Genomic DNA, 20444 nt, shown 5'->3' on the forward strand with positions numbered 1-20444 from the left:
AATTTAAAAAACCAAGTGAAGTTTCAACAGTATTTCTCAGTTTTTCCCGCATGATGAAGAAACCTTGCAACAAGAGTCTTTGGGCTTAAATTTTATGTGTAAACAAATGTGTAAAATTCTGGTAACATCACAAAAATGTCCAGTGAACCCACTATAAAAAACAACAAAACAACATATATTTCTATAGTGAAAAAAGCGGGAGGTTTTCTGCCACTTGATTATTTATCTACTACTTAATTACTTTAGTGTAGTATGAATCACCATGGGGAAGCTGTGAAACATGTAAATGCAGTAAAAAGTCCAAAATGTATGCCCTCCTTCATGACCAGTGGGCCAAACTTGAGTTGTTGGCAGTCTGATTGTGACCCCTGAGCCTTATGTTTCACAGGGGTTAAAGAGTGGAAGTAATCTTTAGATGTAGGAACCAATCATAGTATAGAAACACTTACACATGAACAGAAATGTAAAAGTAAAATGAAGACATTATACAGACAGACAGGATTATATTATTTATGTACACAGAGGTGTTATGATGCAACTGTTGGAACTAGCACTTGCAGTTATTAGATGCAGGGCTCAGTCTACCCCGTGACTGCTTGGTTTTTTGCTTGGTTTTTACTTTTAAAGTGCCCGTACGCCTGATGCACGCTCGTAAACTCCCAGCATGTGACCCTGACTTGCCAAACAAAGCACGCCGACTGTTCTCCGCGCTGATTGGCTGGTGGACACAGCGCCAATAAGATGTAAATTTACCGCAGTCAAGCAAACTGTCGACCTTTCGTTCACACAGAACAACTACGCGGTGACAACTTGTAGTCATCGGTTAGTCAAACATCAAGCCGCGAGAGGGCGGCACGTGAGACACTTAACAGAACAAGCCGCCGTTATAAGCGGCAACATTTTTGATACATTTTCTGCGTGTGGCGGACGTGACTCATGAAGAGAGCTCCACGAGACCGAAATCACCCGAACCCCGCTCCGTGTTTTCCCGTCGCTTCCCTCGTATGCACGCGGTGAGGGAGGGCGTTTGTCTGTGGGCGGTTACAAACACTGCGTGATTCACAAACCTTATTTGTTCGTACTACTTTGAGCGCCATCTTGTTTGTAACTCTTCTACGTAAGTGGTAGAGTTTCTACTGAGGGGGGTATCGGATTACCCTCTTTTTTTTCTCCTTCCTCCCCCCTACCCCACCCTCAGCTTCAGACCGGGAACCTCTCCCTGTGGCAGGCTATACGCACAGGCGCGTCTGCTTTACAGCCTTTTCTCCGAAAAAAAGTATTTTCAAGCGGACAGAAATGAGCATCGAAACGCTTCTGGAAGCGGCCAAGTTTTTGGAATTTCAAGCCCAGCAACAACAGAAAGCACGTGGTAAGTTTGTCTTTTATTGGGGGAAAAAAGATAAAATAAATAAAAGCTCGCTCGTTTTTCACACTCTGACAGTCAGGAGTGGGAACCAGTCCACCCATTCAGTGAAAGGTTTAGTCTCCGAGGTAAGAGGAAACCCTGCCTGTGGCTCATTTACCAGCACAGTGTCTGAACTGATTCCGTTTGTCACGTATGCATTTAAAGACCGTTTCAGTCTTCCTAGTTTTACTTTCATTCCGGTTTTAGAGTGGCTGCTGTGGATCTGCTCTCTTCATGACAAGATTGAGGTCAGGTCTCAGACAGGCAGACAGAGACGGGCTTCTGCTGCAGTGTCAGGGGTTACTGCATCGAAACCTGCTGCATAGACACTTAACGTGCTGCTCGGCCGCGTCACCGCGCGCCTTCCTGTATTTCTGAGTATCTGCACGCGCTGCTGCGGAACATTAAAAATAAAAACAAAACACGGTCCGATGAAGGGCGGTGGCGCGCGGAGTGCCAGGCTCGTTTTACATAATGACCTGACATCGTCCGCTGGGGATCAAGTGACTCTGGCATTCAGGTTCCCCCTCCTCTTCCCTCCCACCCCAGCAGTCTGCGCCCCCTCAGTCCCTCCGCGCGCCTTCCGGATATCAGGTGTTGTAGTGACTCTGCGTACCTGTGTGTTTCGGTGTTACTGTCGATTCTTAATACATAAAAAAGCAAAATCACAAACTCCCCTGGCTCTCCAGACTCTCGTGGAGGGCTTTGAGTGTCAGTCGATGACGTGAACAACAAACCACGCCCCTGTAGTTTAAAAAGCATAGATGGTTACGCCCCTTCCACCACGTGCGTGCCGGGCAACCCCTCCCAAAGATCGTTAATAAAGCAGATGGCTCACTCCGGTATTCCATCCGTGTAAACTACATCCGGAGAGAATTAACAAGCGTTACATTTTTATATTTACAACTTCATTCAGCTCTGGAGTCAACAAACTCTTCATGTGAGATTACTATTCAGGTTTCTTGTGATGTCATGCTGCACATCGCTTAATGACTGGATTATGCGTCAGTGAGAAATCTACTGCATAACTTACTACGTAACCAGAAACTCCTCTAAACCCTACGCCGTAACCTGACGTGCACTTCCTGAGAAATGTGACGACATATAGGGTCAACGCAGCCTGCAAAAAGTCGAGTGGCGTGGGAGGTTGGGATGTAGGGTCGAACAATGTTACGTTGTTACGACGTAAATTTCCTGCAGTAGTCTAAATCACGTGTAACTGTCCATCGTATTGGATGTGATATAACCACTGGTTGCTAAGGCAAGCCATATATTCCCTGACAGGTTGGCAGTGGCTAAAGGAGGCTCAGTTCCAAAGGTGGTGAAAACCTAGTAGAAATTGCTTCAGGTGCACGAAATCACTTGGAATCACTGACCAGTTCATGACCCTTTGTGACTGGGGCTCTTTTAAAAAATAATTTTCCTCTGGACCAGTGGTTGACAGATGGTCACACTGGTCTCTAGCCTTATGTGTCTGTGGCCTTATTTACTTGACTGTCACCATGATTGTCACACATCCAAATGGCAGACGAGTTAATGTCACATGTCTGCAACTCTTTACATGCAGTTACACTCCAATAAATCAATGTATCTTGCATGGATCGCTATAGCTGTCAACATATTGTGTTTGCACTGCATATTAAAAGGAAACAAACCTATCAGAGTTGTTTACGTTTGCATAGCTGTGAGGTGTAGTTACAGTTTGGGGAAGGTGCAGGTTGAGCTACCTCAGACAGCCCTAACGCTAACATCAGACCTGCTGAAAAAGTGCATTACACTTCCTGCGCCGTTTAAGCTTGGCCGCCAACAGATCAGCCCTTTGGTTGAATGCTGATTTTTACATATTCTGTAGCTCTTTACATATTCGTGAATGAAAAGTATCCTTTTGGCTAATTCTGGCATATTTACATTGATATGTTCATGAATAGTTAAATTCATCATTACGGAGAGAGTCCACGCAGGCTCGGAGTGAGAGATCCTGTTTTTTTTCCTGTCTCAGCTGCTCCTGCCTGGTGCATTCTAAGCAGGCGCCTTCTCCTCCTCCTCCTCCCTCTCTGCTACTGTAGAGCAGGTCACTGTGTGCAGGAAACTAGGCCAGTGTTCCTCTATGTACTGCTGCAGTTATATAATGCATATAGAAAACCTGCTTGTTTTTTGTAAGTGTTTCATGGGTTTCCTTTCAGAAAAGACCCCTCTATGTGTTTATGTCAACAAAACAACATTAAATTGTCAGAACTCATAACTGTGCATGCAACAGCTTATGAAAGCTGTCCACTGCAACTGGAACATCTTGTTCTTTCGTATGTTTTTATTGCTGAAGAAAAGACTTTTCAGTGTAACAGGACATGTTCATACACTGGAAAAAATACACTGAAATGCTTAAAGTAACACTGTTAAAATTTCTCTAGAGCTTTTTAGAGCTGGATAGAATATCTCCTTCCTCCATCACATTATTTTATTTTATTTTTTTTACAGTCACAGTCATTGATAAAGTGACATTAGTGTTTTAAAATGTAAAATCATAACAGTATGTGCTGCTTTTTCTTAGATCTAAATAGACTACCAGATCTGTGAAAGATCTGTTTTAAAGCAGGGCTATAATGTTCTGAACTTTGAACCCTCAAAATGTGAGCATGTATATTTTAAACTGATTATACATGCATAACAAGTAGTATCTGTCACATTATTTATTTATTTTAAACAAACAAAATTTGAAGTTAATTTAAAGACTGACCGATAAAAGGTTGTGATTTTGAGAAATATTAGAGAAACCTGCTCTTAATCCTAACTGATTAAACAAGCTGACCTCATACGTCATGCTCTGGTGCCAGGCGGTTAGATCCATTAATTCCTGCTTTTATCAATGTTGGTGTTTTAGAGATGTGTTCATTCAGCTTCAAATAGTCTTTGATGTTAACAGGTGAGAATATTCCTAGTATTTTGTACACTCTATTTGAAGGCGAGCTTACATTATGATGCAACAAACTACATTATCTAAACCCGGATTTTTTTTTTTTGTCGCTTCATACAATCTTATTGTGCGTAGCTATGTAGAATTTTACATACAATGTAGCTATTGTATGTAAATGTATAATAAAAACAGACTGTAAACTTGTAAATCATTGAAACCCCCCTTTTGTGTATTTAAAAGGTACAAAGACAACATTTCACATTTTGAAACTTAAGAACTTACTGGGGTTGTTTTTTTTTTTTGTCTTTAGTGGGAAGGTTTCAGTGACTTTTTTGGATGTTGTGTATCTAATAAACATTTGTTATTTTATTTTTTAGAGTGACTTAGCACCTAATTTCTGGGAGACAGCTGTGTTGTTGTCGCTCACTGTCGTCATCATTTATGTGAACTTGTTTTCAGTGGTTTGGGGTGAAGTCTGTGGTGCCGCTGTAGCTTCAGCTCTGCAGTGAACGGATGAGTGTGTACTGCTGCAGCGTCCTGATCGCATTTATAACGATGTTGATGACAGCTACTTGTATCTGACATTTTCTAACTGTGAACATGAGCTGCCATAGCAACTAGAGTCCCTTTCCACAGCATCTATACAGTGTGGAGGGGGTGTGCTTTAGATGACTGGACAGCCCCGTAAGACGCATTTAGACTGACTCGTGTTTTACAAAAATACTGAAGCTGATCACTTTTCAGTTAGATTTATCTGTACGAATCTTTCACATGGCTGTAATCACAGTTTATTTAATAGTAATCAAAACGTGCAATCATTTTAAAGCTGGCTCAATGAGATCTGCAGTGTATTAACTGTTATAAACATGCCTTTACAGATAAACCTAACCTGGACATGCGTCTTGGTAATAAAGAGACCCTCGGGCTTTGTTAGTAGAGATCTAGAGTGTACTTGCACTCACTTCCCCAGCACAACTCAGTCAGTGGACTGTGACCAGGATTACATTACAGCGAAATGTACCTCCATTAAAGCAAAAAACTTCTTTTGTGAAGACATGCTCAAAGCTAGGCAACATTTTTGTGGATGTGAAAATGCATGTACAGATAAAACACAAAGTAGGAACAGCAAGAGAGAAGAGCCTGAAACCTGAAAGCTCAGACTTTCATTTCTGCTTGTTGTAATTACATAACAACAAAGATTCTCCTGTAGAGCCACTTTGACTTACAACTGGATGTTTCAATAATATTAATAATATTAACAATAATACTTCATCACTTTACGTGTAACAGGCGTCACCGTTATGGAATATGTTTGTGCTCTTTCTGTTGTGGCACAGATGAAATGAAACTTGCTACTGTCATGGTTTTACACAAGTTTTAGGTTTAGTTAAAAAAAACATCTGTTGGTGTCATGTGCAAATATACCTGCAGCTTTGAGTGTCAAACACTTCTTGTTTTGCTGATTTACTATAATTAAGATGAGCAGGACTAATGTCACTGAGCTGGTACAGCATAACATGCCAAACAAGGCCTTCTACCAGACCTTTCTAGAAATGACCCTGGCTTATTTCCTTTCACATACTCCCAAAATCTATCAGTACTGTTAGTGCTAACAGATTTAGAAAGCTCAAAGGGTTGTTGCTGCATTTTTGTGTATGTGTGTATAGATGGGATTGGTTGTATTAACGGCTGTGTTTTTCCCACAGAGGATGAAAAGGAGAAGCTGCGTCTGCAGCACCTGAAAGAGCAGAGCCACCCTAATGTGAACTCCACAATCCACATCAACAATGTTTCTAAAGCAGAGGAGCTCCACATGGAGTCCCGTCCCTCACCCATACCATCAGCTCTGTCCTCTCCCTCTGTCCCCATTACAGTCATCCCGATACCTGTGGTCACCCCCAACCTTACAGGCTCACCTACTCTACCTGCTACCACGCTCTCCCCTCCTGCTGCTCCTCCACTGGCCTCCCCAAAAACAGACTCTCATCCCCCTCTGGAGCAAAGTGCAGCAGCTCTACTCTGGTCTCCACAGCCCAAACCTGACACCCAAACCATGGTGACTGCCAACCACAAGCAGCCGATACAAAACCACCACCTTCAGCCGCAGCTCGTCACCCAAACCAACAACACTAAACTACACCAGCAGCTGGTTCAGCGCTATCCGGGTACCATCGTCTCGCCCATACAGCAGCAAGCCTTACTGCCCCATTCAGGCCCCTTGCTTCAGCAGGCCCCTCTGCACAATGGCCCCGTCAGCCGGGGAAGTCCTCCTGATGACAGTCGCCACCTAGACAGCAAGAAGAGGCCTGGAGGGTAAGTCTGACCTTTTAACTCAGTATTGTTTTACTGAGGATCAATTTAAATCAGTCCTTAAAATGCAGAAAAAATAATAACTAGGAGTCCAGATTACAGACGTACTGAAACGGTGTCATCAGTAATCTTCTGTGGTCCACTCAGATAATTATAAGATTAGATTAGATTCCACTTTGCACGGGTGCTATTACGATAATTTGGATGAGATGATAAATTCACTCACTTACTGTCATTGATCTGCCTGCTCCCAAAACTAAGAAACAGGTTCTTTGATTCATTTTTTGGGGGGTTAATTTTTTTATTATTTCAATTTTGTTGCCCTTTTAAACATCACAATTTTACTGTGCTCTTGCAGGGCTGGTACAAGAGAGGTGCATAACAAACTTGAGAAAAACAGGTAGGGTCACCCCTTTCCCCAAAAGCATTTGCCAATAGATTCTTTTTTTTTTCCTGAAAACTTTACTTATTGGTAGAGCTTCAATTTTGAAATGTGCTTCATATTTTAATCAGAGGACTCCCAAATAGAGATGTTGTTTTATTAAAGTGAGCTTTACCATTAGCGCTGTCTAAAGTACCTTCTATTTGTCTTGGGTCTGTCAGACGAGCACACCTGAAGGAGTGCTTCGAGACGCTGAAAAAGAACATCCCGAACATTGATGAGAAGAAAACCTCCAACCTGAGTGTCTTAAGAAGTGCACTGAGATACATTCAGGTGAGCTTGTGATGTCTCCAAAGTTCAAAGTTTTATTACCTTCAAATTCCACGTTGGCGTATCTGGTATTGGTAATCATTAGTATCCGATTGGTGTTGGTAGATTTTAAAATCTTCTTGAATTTCATTAGTTAGATTTTTATTGGCTGTTTTGTTACTCAATGTTAATATTTATTTTACCCTTTTCTGTACAGTGGGTTGTGACCACCTGTCTGTGAAAAGCACTTATTAAATAAACTCTCTTATTATATTGTTTTAACAGCTAGATAAATACAACCACAAACCAAAAAAATTAAATCACAATTACAGAAATTACAGATTTAAAAAGCAACAATCGAAGCGCCACCAGTAACAAGTGGCCTGAACCTCCTATCACCTGTTTTTGTTTAGCAATGTTTCACTGGAATGCACAAAACATCCACAAAGGCGATGCCTTGTACTTTATTCCCCATGAATGCAACTCGTATAGGGAGGCTGTAACACGTCACTGATGATTGCTCGCTCTTTCCTCACTGCTAACAAAGCTGTTACACTGTGGTGTTATTGACCCCCAGTCTTACTGGATACATTTACAATCTTACTGCGTTTAAGATCCTTAGTTGCAGAGAAAAACATCAGACAGCAGCAAGTTTAAACACAGTGATGTATTTAGATCCTTCCTGAGTCTCTAAGACTTCCTCATTTATACCTTTTTTTCTTAAGTGTGCGAGTGTTTCAACGAGTGACTCGCCATTTCTATGAGTCAAGCTCTCCCGGTTAGAGTATGCTGGTTGTAAACAGCTGGCGCAAAGGTCTGCCACTGGTCTAGTGTAACTTTCAGACTGACTGTGCTGCTGAGTGTGTCCGTTTTTATTGTAGGTCATTTTTCCAATACACTAATCCAGGAGGCGATAAAACAATATCTCTGTTGCGTTGCTTTTATAGATTTGCGTTTTACAATTACAGTTGCATGATCTGTGTGTTTGAGTGTGCCCAAATGTGGTTAGCGGTTTGCTGTTTAATTTGCATAATAATAAAACACACGGTTTTAGACATTTGGTTGTCATGCGTTGTTGTTTATGAGCCTGCAGTTGTTCATTAACCGACCGTGGTGCAGGTTTACTGATGTGTACACCGAGGAGGACGGCATGCTGCTGCTTGACTGTGAGATGCAGCAGGCTGGTTATTCCTCTGTGCGCGTGGATGCTGAGGGAAACTAGGACAGCGTGGGTGCACAGCTCGTCACCCAGTCTCCCTCCCTGTGCCCCTCTCTGTGATTAAGCAACATGCTGTGCGTGTTGTGTTCGACAGGCTTGTGCGTCTTTTCCTCCAATCAGCAGCTGAGCTGGACATGCTTGACACAAACAGAGCAAGGGAAACTTACATAATTGATGATGCTTATATGTGGAAGTGAAGAGTATAATAAAGAGTAGTACGAAGCAGTTAACCCAGTACTGGAATAGTGTTACAGGCCACAACAGTGTGTCGTGCCTCTTTGTCACGAGGGTCTATTTCATTGGCCAGGCTGGTGGTGTTTTGTTTTGGAGGGGTGGAGTAAAAGATGTGAGTGCTGGGTGATAGGATGCCTTAAAAAAAAAAAAAAAAAAAAAAAAAAGGCAGAACACGTGCGAGCACTGGCATCTTGACATGGGAGGTACAGACGCATGTCCTGCCTGCATGCACCTCATTCCCGAAACTCTGCACACTCCTCCCTCCCCGTCCCTGTCCTTGTCCTCCTCTGGGCTGGCAGCAATGAAGCAGCCTGCACAGAAAAACACTGAGCTTAGAGGTCTGAATAAGAGGCTTTCAGCTCAGCACTCTGCCGCTTTTATTTTTACATCTTATTGTAAGTTTGTAAATGAGCAAAGTTTCTATGAAAATAAGTGGTAACTGGAACAGTTTTAGTGGTTTTCCAGTGAAAGGTGCAAACTTGGCTAACAGCTACATAGGTCAACTTCCACTTCCTTATTACATTTCAAATGAAGATGACTCAACATCTGTGACCAGAAAATCTTACATGTGAACCAATTGTTTTCCTTTTTAATTATAGCAGTCGCGCTAATAGAGCTGTAAGAGGGTTTTTTGCTTTACTTTAGAGACAACATGTAGCAGGCTTTCCTCTGAGCCCATAGTGGTGTCGCGAAAGCCGAGGCTGTAAAATAAGCCCTGATGCATTAGCGCTCCTCCTCTCCACTCCCCCTCCTTCCCTCCAGGCTGCCTCTCTGAGCTTTTAAGGCCACATGAGCAGCAAGCACATGGCTAGCCTGAGCCGCGTGACGTCACCCCCCCTGTGCTGGGCCCCCACCCAGCACTGCAACATGCAGGACTTGCTGTACCACCAGGCTTAGCCGCCCGCAGCAGGGAGGGAGCATGGAGCAGTAAACATAAGGCTCAGCTTACTCCACACGCGCTTCACTTCCTCATGAAAGCTGACTGAACTTGTTCCTCCACTGCTTGTCCGCAAATGCCAGCATGAAAAGTGCTGTACTCTCTGCTAGATGAAGATAAGCTAAAAATTTATTTATCTTTTGATATTTTTAGCATAGTCACTGTGGACTTCATGGCATATTTCCTTTGAAAGGTTGCCTGACAAGATAACTGTACTAGTTCTTTTGACATTTTCATTTTTGTTCATCCTTAACATTAAAAAAAGATGGCCCCCTTCAGCTTTCTGACGACTCGGCTCTTAACCGCAATGAGGTAAATAGGCCAGCTATGACCAACACAAGCTTACACACAAAGGATTGGTGTGCAAAAGTAGGCATTTTATTTCCACAGACAGACTTTTTATTGTTAAAGTCGGGCACCACGTGAAACCCTCTGCTCCAGCTTGAAGGCAGACTAAGACAAGGGTTTATGGTTACCACAGTGTCATAAGACCTGTGTGCAGGAACCCGATCAGTGGAGCAGCATGTCTGCAACGTGGCCTCCTGTGCTCCTGGCCCTTTAAGACAACCCAGCCTTGTGCTGTCTGTTCACGGCTGCTGCAAAAGTGAGTCAGTGAGTACAGCTTGTATTGCTCTCTTTCAATCCCCTGTTATCTGTGGCCCTCCCTCTCCCTTTTTCTGCGGGGCCATGTGCTCGGCCCTCGCATTGCTTGTGACAATAATGCTTCAGCAGTGTTTACCTCCCATGCGCACGCACACACATGCACGCACACACAGTTCTGTGGTAAGAACTCTTCCCTGGAAAAAGGAGGAGGTCTGAATGCAGTCATGTGCAAAGAATCCAAGCATACCTGGCACATTGTGTCCTACCAATCTGGTGACATGTTTAACATGGTGATGAAGTCACGTGGGGCCCATCTGCTGCTGGCTTGTTTATCAGGTGTATGCGGTTAATCTCAGGCTAGCTGTGTCTAAAAAGGCGAATGTGGCGTTGGCTCTCAGCAGTTCAGTGGGTCTCTGTGTCTGTGGAGCATTTCTCCACTCTCTCATTCTCTCTTTATGAGTCATCACTTAAAGCTGTAAGCTTGTAGCGCTACTCGCGTAAGGCTGTCAGCTACATGAGGGTAAAAAAGAAGGCGGCCAGACCTTTTTGGACATCACGTTAAATTTTCCTCACCAGAGTAGGTTTTGACAGAAATGTTTACACACTAAGAGGCTGTTAGAAACCTAAATCGCACCTCTCGCACATGAAGGTGTGTGCCATCTTTTAGGATTTCAGACAAAATGTTGACATTTTTTCAGGAGTTTCCCTGACAACCAGAGATGGGGGGCATTTTAGCACATCTTGTGTAGAGACGAAGGATGTTTTTAATCCGTACAGTGAGGCGGTGCTCTTTATGGCTGGTTACAAGTTGCACATCTGTGTCCAGATGTTTAACAGTGCATGCTAAGGAGCACCTTACTCAGTGAACAGTAGTGTACATGGCTGTCCTGCTATTTAAAATCTGCATGTCCAAACTATATCTCCATTAATCAATAATATTAAAATACAAAGTTGGGATCCCTGTCCTTGTGAATGAGATGGTGCAATACCTGAATTCTTGGAGTTTTCATTAAAATAAGAGGTGTAGTTGTGATTCACATTAAGAGTTGTTCCATGTAACAATTATTTTAAAACAGAACTAGGCTACTAACCCTAATCCTAGATAACTTTAGGTCTATTTGGGAGCAAGGACACAGATTTTCCAACTGTAAAAAACCCTGCTCTGGTCACAATAAAAGCAGTTTAACTTAAAGATAAGAAACAGCTTGTTTATGTGGATTTGAGCTAAACTGAAATATGAACGGGACTTCTTCTGAGCTTCTATTTGTGTTTAAGTTACTGAGAAGCAGCCAAAGCACAGACCACTTGGCCCATGCATGTCTAATCCTGGATCAGGATTTGAGACAGGTGCTGAATCACACAAGGCCCGCCTTTTGTCCCCTTTTGCTATTTATGTACATGTGCATTGTGCTGTAGGCGCACACGCTCATAATGCACATGCAGGAATGCACTTAAACCGAAGTAGGCCAGAAGCCACCTACACACGACTTAAATCATACACATGATTACTTGCACATTTACTGTATCGCCACACTGTACACGGTAGGATGAACACTAACAGGAAGTCCACCCTTTATGATAGCAAGTCATCAGGTTGCTGGTAAAGGGTTTCAGACTGTGTCATTTCCCTGAGCCTCTCCCACAGAGAGCGTGCTGAATACTTTGACCAGGCTGCATGTGACATGCAATAAATTATATATAATTAAAGACTTCTGAAGTACTTTAAAACGGGAATACTTAAAAACAAGTCTGCTGATCATGTACCGGTTGCCATAATTTCACTTTTCCTCCTGATGTTGCACGCTAAACATAAAAAACATAAAACCAGTCACTGTCAATAGTAAAATTCATGTATTCACATTTTATAAATGTGTATTTATAAACGCAGACACAAATGCTAAATACCAAAAGTATAAGAACATAATGCAGGACGGCCCGTTTCTGAGTAATATGCTTCATTGCTAGTTGGAACCTTTGATGAATTGCTTTAAACTATGTTTTAAATGTTGTTGCTGGAAATGTGGCTTTCATTGTAACAAATTTATATTTTTTTCTGATAGAAGTAATCAGTTATAATGTATAACAGTTTTCTTTCATTAATCTCTTCTTATTATTTTGAATTTGGAAAATTGGCTATTAAATAAACCATTTCTCCACTTTATTAGAGAAGTACGAGTTCAAATAGACCCAGTAGAGTCAAAGTTCATTCCACTGGTGCACTTTGACGTTTTCCTCAAATAAGTAGTGCTGCAGATTTTCTCTCCTCCACCCTCTGTGCACACGACTGATATCTAATTTCATATCAACATCTTTGACAAAATCAGAAACGGGTCATTTTAACTCCTCGCTAATTTTAGAGGTTGAAGTGGTGAAATCTGTTAAATACTATTAAGACTAATATAAAATCAATGTGAATCTTTACAGTATTGCTTCAAGCATGACCTTGGACTTGAGTAAAAACCTCTCTGACAGCTTCACAAAGAAAATTCCTGTGGTTCTCTTCTATTGGATGAATTTATTACACAGTAAATATGACCTTAACGTTTACCCTGCGGACTTTTTCCTGTGTAATTCATAAACCAGTTCTGAGTTTTACCATTGTTTTCTTTTCCTCCTTGCAGACATTAAAGCGCAAAGAGAAGGAGTATGAGCACGACATGGAGCGTCTGGCCAGAGAAAAGATCGCTACCCAACAGCGACTAGCAGAGCTGAAGAATGATCTTAGCCAGTGGATGGATGTGATCGAGATCGACCGCATCCTCCGACAGACAGTGCAGCCGGAGGAGGACCAAGCTTCAACCTCCACAGCCTCGGGTAGGCAGACTGGAGGGATTGGTGGGATTATGTTCACTCTCAACTGCATGTCTGTAAATCTCCCTAATACACAACCAAACACTGTTTCAGATTAAGTCATGTAATTATATATGTAATTAATGAATTCCATAATTTGTTGGTGTTGCAGAAGGTGAAGACATCATGGATGACGATCTGGACGAAGAGCCTGCGCCAAGAGCACCCACTGCCTTACCCACCGTGCCTCAAATCATGAAACCTGAGCTGCGCACAACTGCAACACCTACTCAAGTCCTAACTGTGATGCCCACCACCACTACCTCCTTCACCACCCCACACAACCAGCGCAAAGCCCCTCAGCACCAGCCTCAGTCGCTACTAGTGACCCCTCCACAGCCACTGTCTAAACCTGCAGCTCCACCAACGCTCACTGCCACTACATCCAGCACACCTTGTCAGCTGTCAAATCCCACCCAGACACAGATGGTGACCACACCCAGTCTGCACCCCACAGTTATTGCTCATGCACCAGTGTCCCACCCTTCGGTCATCCAAGTGATCCCAAGTCAGAGCTCCAAAAACATCGCCCAGCTGGGTCCCTCCACCACCACCAGCTCTGTGCAGTTAGCCCCCGGCCACCAGCCCATCAGCCACATAACCGTGCACCCAGTGGCTCACCTGAGCCAGCATTTACCCACTCTCTACTCTCAGCCGGTGGCTGTCACACAGCCGGCCGTGGTCGGTCACATCACTCAAACAATAAACCATGCTCATGTGAACGGCAGTGCGCCTGCACAGCCAGCTGCCACCATTGTTGGTAAGCAGACAGCAGTGAGCACCCAAATGATGGCTCACCACCCGCAGCTAGTGGGTCAGACGGTGCTCAACCCTGTGACCATGGTAACCATGCCCTCCTTTCCCATCAGCACTCTGAAGCTGGCCTGAACACTGCCAACAGGACCACTGAGCTCCAGACTGTGATCCCCATAACAGGGGTAACGTGATGGAGGGATGTTATTCCCCCATGTTAACAAAGTGACCAAAAACAAGTCCCTGTTCTTAACCTTCCACCTTCTTGTGTGTTGGTTAGTGTTGTGGGAGCACTCAATGGGCCACCTCCCTGCTGTGAACCACGGGCTTCATACCAGGCCATTGACAAGCCAACCGTGTGTGCAGGAGAGCTGCTGGAGACCCTTCTGCTCTGTTTAATTCTCACTTAAAAGCATTAAAGTGGACACAAAGCTGGGAACAATCCTAAAACTCCTTCTAGACCAGACTACCACATCTTCTAAGATATAAAAGGCTGCATGTGACTGACGGTCATAATGTCGTGTTTGTGTTGTACACAGTGGGCTGATGTGCAGTTTTTGACCTTCACCTGCCTTCCTTTGTTGTTTTAAAGTGAGGCAGTGCGTATTTTCACAGAAGCTAGAAAGAAACGGCCTCACATGGGAAAATGTCGATCTGCTATTATAGAGTCCAGACAGTGTAGGAGCAGAGTGCTGGCCCGCCAACCCCAGCGCAGGGAGAATGTGGTTCACAGGAGCCCCTCCTCCTCAGCAGCAGCACATGCTGTAAGGTTGGAGCCAAATCATGGACTGCATTTAGCCGCCTGAGCAGGAGCTGCAGTCCTCGGTGATGGTGCACACAGCAACAGCTCCCCCTGGTGGCTGTTTGTGTTCATAGTCAAACTACCACCTCTGCAACAATGACACAATTCTTCCAGTGAAGAAAAATGATATCACCACATCAGAGTGGCTGAAAAAAAAAATATATACAGCTTTGTCAGTTCTAGGCCTAGCCAGGGTGTCTTAGGAGCTTGTCTCTGCCTTTAGCGAGTAATGTTCTGTTGACAGATTGCAGCCAAGATGACAATCAGCACCTTGAATTTTAAGGCTCAAGTGCTCAATCAGAAAAGGGTGGATTTCTCATTTCTGCCTCAAGTGAATGAGTTTAAGTATCTCAGGGTCTTGTTCACAAGTGACAGACTGACTGGTCCAGGCACCGCACCAATCAGTGGTCTGCTGTGGCAAAGAGACAGCTGAGCGCTAAGGCAAAGCTATTCATTTACTGGTTGATCCACTGTTCTACCCACAAACTGTGGTTAGCAACTGAAAGAAATATGAGATCACTGATACAGGTGGCGTAAATGGGCTTCTTTCTAGGCTGTCTTGCTTAGCCTAGACAAGATGAGGAACTCATCATTCAAGAGGAGCTGAGTCAGATGAGGTGGTTTGGGCATCTGAGTAGGATGCCTCTAAGGTGAACAGTTTCAGGCATGCACAACCAAGAAGACACCCGATGGCAAATCCAGGACATGATATCTCTCAGCTTGCATGGGAAAGCCTTGTTGTCTCCCACACTAGAGGAGTGAGGTCTGGATAGCTCTGCTTAAAGTGCTACCTGTGTCCAGATAAGCAGAAGATTGGGTGGATGGCTGGATTTAGTTTTTAGTGTTTAAAGGACAATCAAATTGTTACTTATTTCTAGTATCTGTCCTTCAAACATACTGGTGATTGTACACTGAGCACAAATACAAGTTAGTGTTTTAGGATAAAACAGTTTGTGTCACAGCTGCTAATGTATTTTAAATATTTTTCATTTTGCAGAGTAGGATTTGTATCTACATCTATATGACCCCCAACCCCAGCAGAGGCGAGTTTATATGCGCTGTGAGACTTAAATACCATGAGGTAAAGGATGTGAATCTGAATACAGAAAGGTCCATAAAATATAGTGAAGTGTGTCTATGCTGTCTTGTAGTGCATATGGTAGTAGGGTGTGTGTTTGCATGCCATTAATGCATGCCATGACTGTACTAATGTAGTGATCACTATGAAAGCAAGGACCTATAGCAGTGCTCTCCGATGAGCTTATGAACTTCATTACGTTACTATAGGCGTGTGAAGGATTTCTGACACATTTAAGATTCTGTCATCCATAAAACTGGGGACAAGTATCTGTACAAAGCAACAACAACAGATGACTTTAATGTGTTTATTCGAGGCACTCTCTTTCCAAAGCCGGCACTGTGAACATTTAAAAAGTAGTCTCAATGAACAGCCAACCTGCAGTTTAACGCACTGTGCTCTCTGAATTTAATCTGAATGTACTGATCTGTGAAAACATTTGGAGTGTCGAAACAGGAGTCGAGCCCTTTTTAGAAATGCAGTTACTTTATTAAAGTCTATGTAAAGTGTAACATTACAAACCTGATTTTGTATTTTAAGATTTACTGTCGCTTGTGTCATCACCCCTCGTTTGTTAATTTTATCAAATAGCTTATTTTCTGGGACCATGTACAGTGCTGTATGTGAAGGGGCGATCACTACATTCAATCACATTTGGCCACTTGTTTAAATTATTCACCCCTTCCATGTTTTTGTATTTTGCTCTGATGCAATACGTTGTTTCCTTGCCATCTCTTAGATTTCACACAAACATCTGGGATAAATGGCATTTTGAAATAGTTTTGCAGAGAAACAAAATGCATAAACGTTTCCAGATACAGATGCTTGAAGAAGCAAAAATATACCTGTGTTTTCCCTATGGAGAAAGTTTACATTGTATATAGCCTGTAAATGTTGGGCTTCATTTAGATCTATCTGTATTAAGGTAAAAGCTTGGGAAAATATGTAAAAGTTGAAATTTATAAAAAAGATACTTAATAAATTGTATTATGTTTACAAAGGTCTGAAGTGGCTTCTTTAAACAAAGTGTAGAGAAACAAAGATGGTTTTATATTCAGAGCGCAGTCAAACATTAAACACTGCCTTATCCTTATCCAGTGATGGATACACTGAGGTCATCAGGACTTGTTGACATGTCAGACTGGATGAGCTAAGAACTGAGCCGCTGACTTTCCAGTTGGAGCGACTTTGCCTGCTGAGCCACATTGACTCAGAGAAATAAAGTGGAAAGTTATACTGATATTTGAACGCAGAATTTTTTTCTAATTATTATTAGTTATTTAGCATTAACACTTCTTTAAGTGTTGTTTTGTTCATGCAGTGGTTTGAAACACCAAAGACGATCAGATTAGAGAAATTGCTCTGGTACTTTTACTCCAGAAATATCAGGTTAGGCTAATACTGAAAACAGTAGATAAACTGCAGATATAACGTGGACAAAGAGATCAAGTTACCTCTGTATAATGTGATGCCACTTAGTAGCACACGCTAGCTACATTTTTAACACCTTTTCAAAACCTCTAAAATAAAAGCTGAACATAAGCATTCAAGAGGAGCGGAGTCAGATGAGGTGGTTTGGGCATCTGAGTAGTCCTTTTATACAAGCCTCCTGTAGGAGTTTCATCATTCCAGGATAACTAGATAACAAAGGCTAGTCTAGTCAGGATGTTATGTCACAATTCCCGCAAAAGCCAGGTTAGTCATCATAGCAACTAGACATACAAGTTATACCTATGATTAAAGTTATCTGTATATCTGTTTAGTCAGCTTAAAAGTAAAATAATTTTAATGTTTCAAAACTATTTTCTGATACCTTCAAATTAACGTTTCTACAAGTGGAGGTTGACACAAAAACCTTAACAATGAAAGAGCTTGTCAAAGACAGACAATGCAACTATTAAAAATTACACTTGCTTGACACTTCACACAGTTGTTGGTGCCAGACAGGCTGCTCTGAGTATTTCAGAAAAAGCTGATGTACTGGGATCTTCCCCACACACCCATGTCTACAGTTTACAGAAAGAAAAGATCTTCTGTGTGTGTTGTTAATGCTAGAGGTTAGAAAAGAAAGGCCACACTGCAACAGTAACTGCATACCTTGGTTGTAACAACTAGGGTATGCAGAAGAGCAACTCCAAATACCCAACACGCTGACCATGGAAGCAGATGGCTTACAACAGCAGAAGGCCACTCTTGCCAGCTATATAATAATTTGCACACTCACCAAAATTAGATGATAAAAGATTGGAAAAATGTCACCTGACCCGAGTCTTGATCTTCACTGCAACAGCCAGACGGAAGTGTCATAAATGGCATAAAATCTTCCTGCCTTGTATTGATGCCTTATGCTGGTGTAATGGTGAGAGTAATTTTCTTGGTCCACTCTGGGCCCCACAGTACCAACTGAGCATCGTTTAAAGCATACCTGAATATTGTTGCTGGCTATGTCGATCCTTGTATGACCACAGTAGAACAATCTTCTAATGGCTACTTCCAGAAGGATAACACACCACGTCACAAAGTTAAAATCATCTCAAAACATGAACATGACACAAAGTTCACGGTTCTCAGACGACCTCCACAGTTACCAGATCTCAATCCAGTAGCGTGCCTTTTTTGATTTGTCAGCTTCACACAAATTTGCAGCAACTGTGTGATGCCATCATATCAACGTGGACCAAAATTGCTGAGGAACACTTCTAACATCTTCTTGGATCCATGAAGCAATAAGACAGCTCTGAAGACAAAAGTAGGTCCACGGTACTAGAAAGGTGTACCTAATGAAGTGGCCAGTGATTCCATCTTTCACACTAGCAACAAATTTAATTGAGATATCATTATTAAACAAAAAAATCAAAAACAATTTACCGAGGTAAAGTGACTGGTAATACAGGGTGGGCCATTTATATGGATACACCGTAATAAAATGGGAATGGTTGGTGATATTAAAGTCCTGTTTGTGGCACATTAGTATATGTGAGGGGGGAAACTCCTCAAGATGGGTGGTGACCATGGTGGCCATTTAGAAGTCGGCCATATTGTTTTTTTCAATAGGAAGAGGGCCATGTGACACATCAAACTTATTGGTAATGTCACAAGAAAAACAATGGTGTGCTTGGTTTCAACGTAACTTTATTCTTTCACGAGTTATTTACAAGTTTCTGACCACTTATAAAATGTGTTCAATGTGCTGTCCATTGTGTTGGATTGTCAATGCAACCCTCTTCTCCCACTCTTCACACACTGATAGCAACACCGCAGGAGAAATGCCAGCACAGGCATCCAGTATCCGTAGTTTCAGGTGCTGCACATCTCGTATCTTCACACCATAGACAATTGCCTTCAGATGACCCCAAAGATAAAAGTCTAAGAGGGTCGGATCGGGAGACCTTGGGGGCCGTTCAACTGGCCCACGATGACCAATCCACTTTCCAGGAAACTGTTCATCTAGGAATGCTCGGACCTGCACCCATAATGTGGTGGTGCACCATCTTGCTGGAAAAACTCAGGGAACGTGCCAGCTTCAGTGCATAAAGAGGGAAACACATCATCATGTAGCAATTTCAAATATCCAGTGGCCTTGAGGTTTCCATTGATGAAGAATGGACCCACTATCGTTGTACCCCATATACCACACCAAACCATCACTTTTGTTGTTCCAACAGTCTTGGAGGGATCCATCCAATGTGGGTTAGTGTCAGACCAGTAGCGGTGGTTTTATTTAACTTCACCGTTCACATAAAAGTTTGCCTCATCACTGAACAAAATCTTCTGCATGAACTGAGGGTCCTGTTCCAATTTTTGTTTTGCCCATTCTGCAAATTCTGTGCGCTGATCTGGGTCATCCTCGTTGAGATGCTGCAGTAGCTGGAGTTTGTAAGTGTGCCATTTGTGAGTAGCTAACATCCGCCAAAGGGATGTTCGACTAATGCCACTCTCCAGTGACATGCGGCGAGTGCTACGCTGTGGGCTCTTGCTGAATGAAGCTAGGACAGCGACTGATGTTTCTTCATTAGTGACAGTTTTCTTGCGTCCACATTTTGGCAAATCCAACACTGAACCAGTTTCACGAAACCTAGGAAGCAGTTTGCTGACTGTAGCATGGGAGATGGGTGGTCTCGTAGGGTGTCTTGCATTGAAATCTGCTGCAATGACCCGGTTACTGCGTTCACCGGATATCAACACAATTTCGATCCGCTCCTCACGTGTTAACCTCTTCGACATGTCAATGGCTGTGAACAAAGAGAAACTTGTAAATAACTCATGAAAGAATAAAGTTATGTTGAAACCAAGCGCACCATTGTTTTTCTTGTGACATTACCAATAAGTTTGATGTGTCACATGGCCCTCTTCCTATTGGAAAAACTAAAGTTTTATCCAAGATGGCCGACTTCTAAATGGCCACCATGGTCACCACCCATCTTGAGGAGTTTGCCCCCTCACATATACTAATGTGCCACAAACAGGACTTTAATATCACCAACCATTCCCATGTTATTACGGTGTATCCATATAAATGGCCCACCCTGTACTATAACATGTATATACACACTTCCGAAACTTACATCAGAAAATCACTATCAATCCACCCATCTTAGATGACACACAAAACCATTTAATCCCACTTCCATTTGCAGCCATAAAAAACCCA

At 42.7% G+C, this 20444-nt stretch overlaps 1 protein-coding gene across 2 annotated transcripts; it reads left to right on the forward strand.

Moving 5' to 3' along the window:
- Positions 1-1051: 1051 nt before the first annotated feature.
- mnta (MAX network transcriptional repressor a) lies at positions 1052-16117 on the forward strand. 2 transcript variants are annotated; one of them, XM_004543782.6, is made up of 6 exons: positions 1058-1369; positions 6023-6629; positions 6985-7026; positions 7230-7341; positions 12932-13124; positions 13273-16117. In XM_004543782.6, the coding sequence occupies exons 1-6, from the start codon at positions 1297-1299 to the stop codon at positions 14046-14048; spliced, it is 1803 nt and encodes a 600-aa protein (XP_004543839.3). In that variant the 5' UTR covers positions 1058-1296; the 3' UTR covers positions 14049-16117. The 2 variants fall into 2 exon arrangements, with proteins under 2 accessions (XP_004543840.3, XP_004543839.3); XM_004543783.6 differs by lacking the exon at positions 6985-7026 and having other exon boundaries at positions 1052-1369.
- The last annotated feature ends 4327 nt before the right edge of the window (positions 16118-20444 follow it).

This window comes from Maylandia zebra, linkage group LG14, assembly GCF_041146795.1.
Source record: "Maylandia zebra isolate NMK-2024a linkage group LG14, Mzebra_GT3a, whole genome shotgun sequence".
NCBI lineage: Eukaryota > Metazoa > Chordata > Actinopteri > Cichliformes > Cichlidae > Maylandia > Maylandia zebra.

What these genes read in the sequence shown, in the direction of transcription:
- mnta (XM_004543782.6), top strand. Translation starts at nt 1,297, where the DNA reads ATGAGCATCGAAACGCTTCTGGAAGCGGCCAAGTTTTTGGAATTTCAA. An exon ending in GTGCACTGAGATACATTCAG is followed by an intron (nt 7,342 to 12,931) that starts GTGAGCTTGTGA and finishes TCCTCCTTGCAG; the next exon opens with ACATTAAAGCGCAAAGAGAA. An exon ending in TTCAACCTCCACAGCCTCGG is followed by an intron (nt 13,125 to 13,272) that starts GTAGGCAGACTG and finishes TTGGTGTTGCAG; the next exon opens with AAGGTGAAGACATCATGGAT.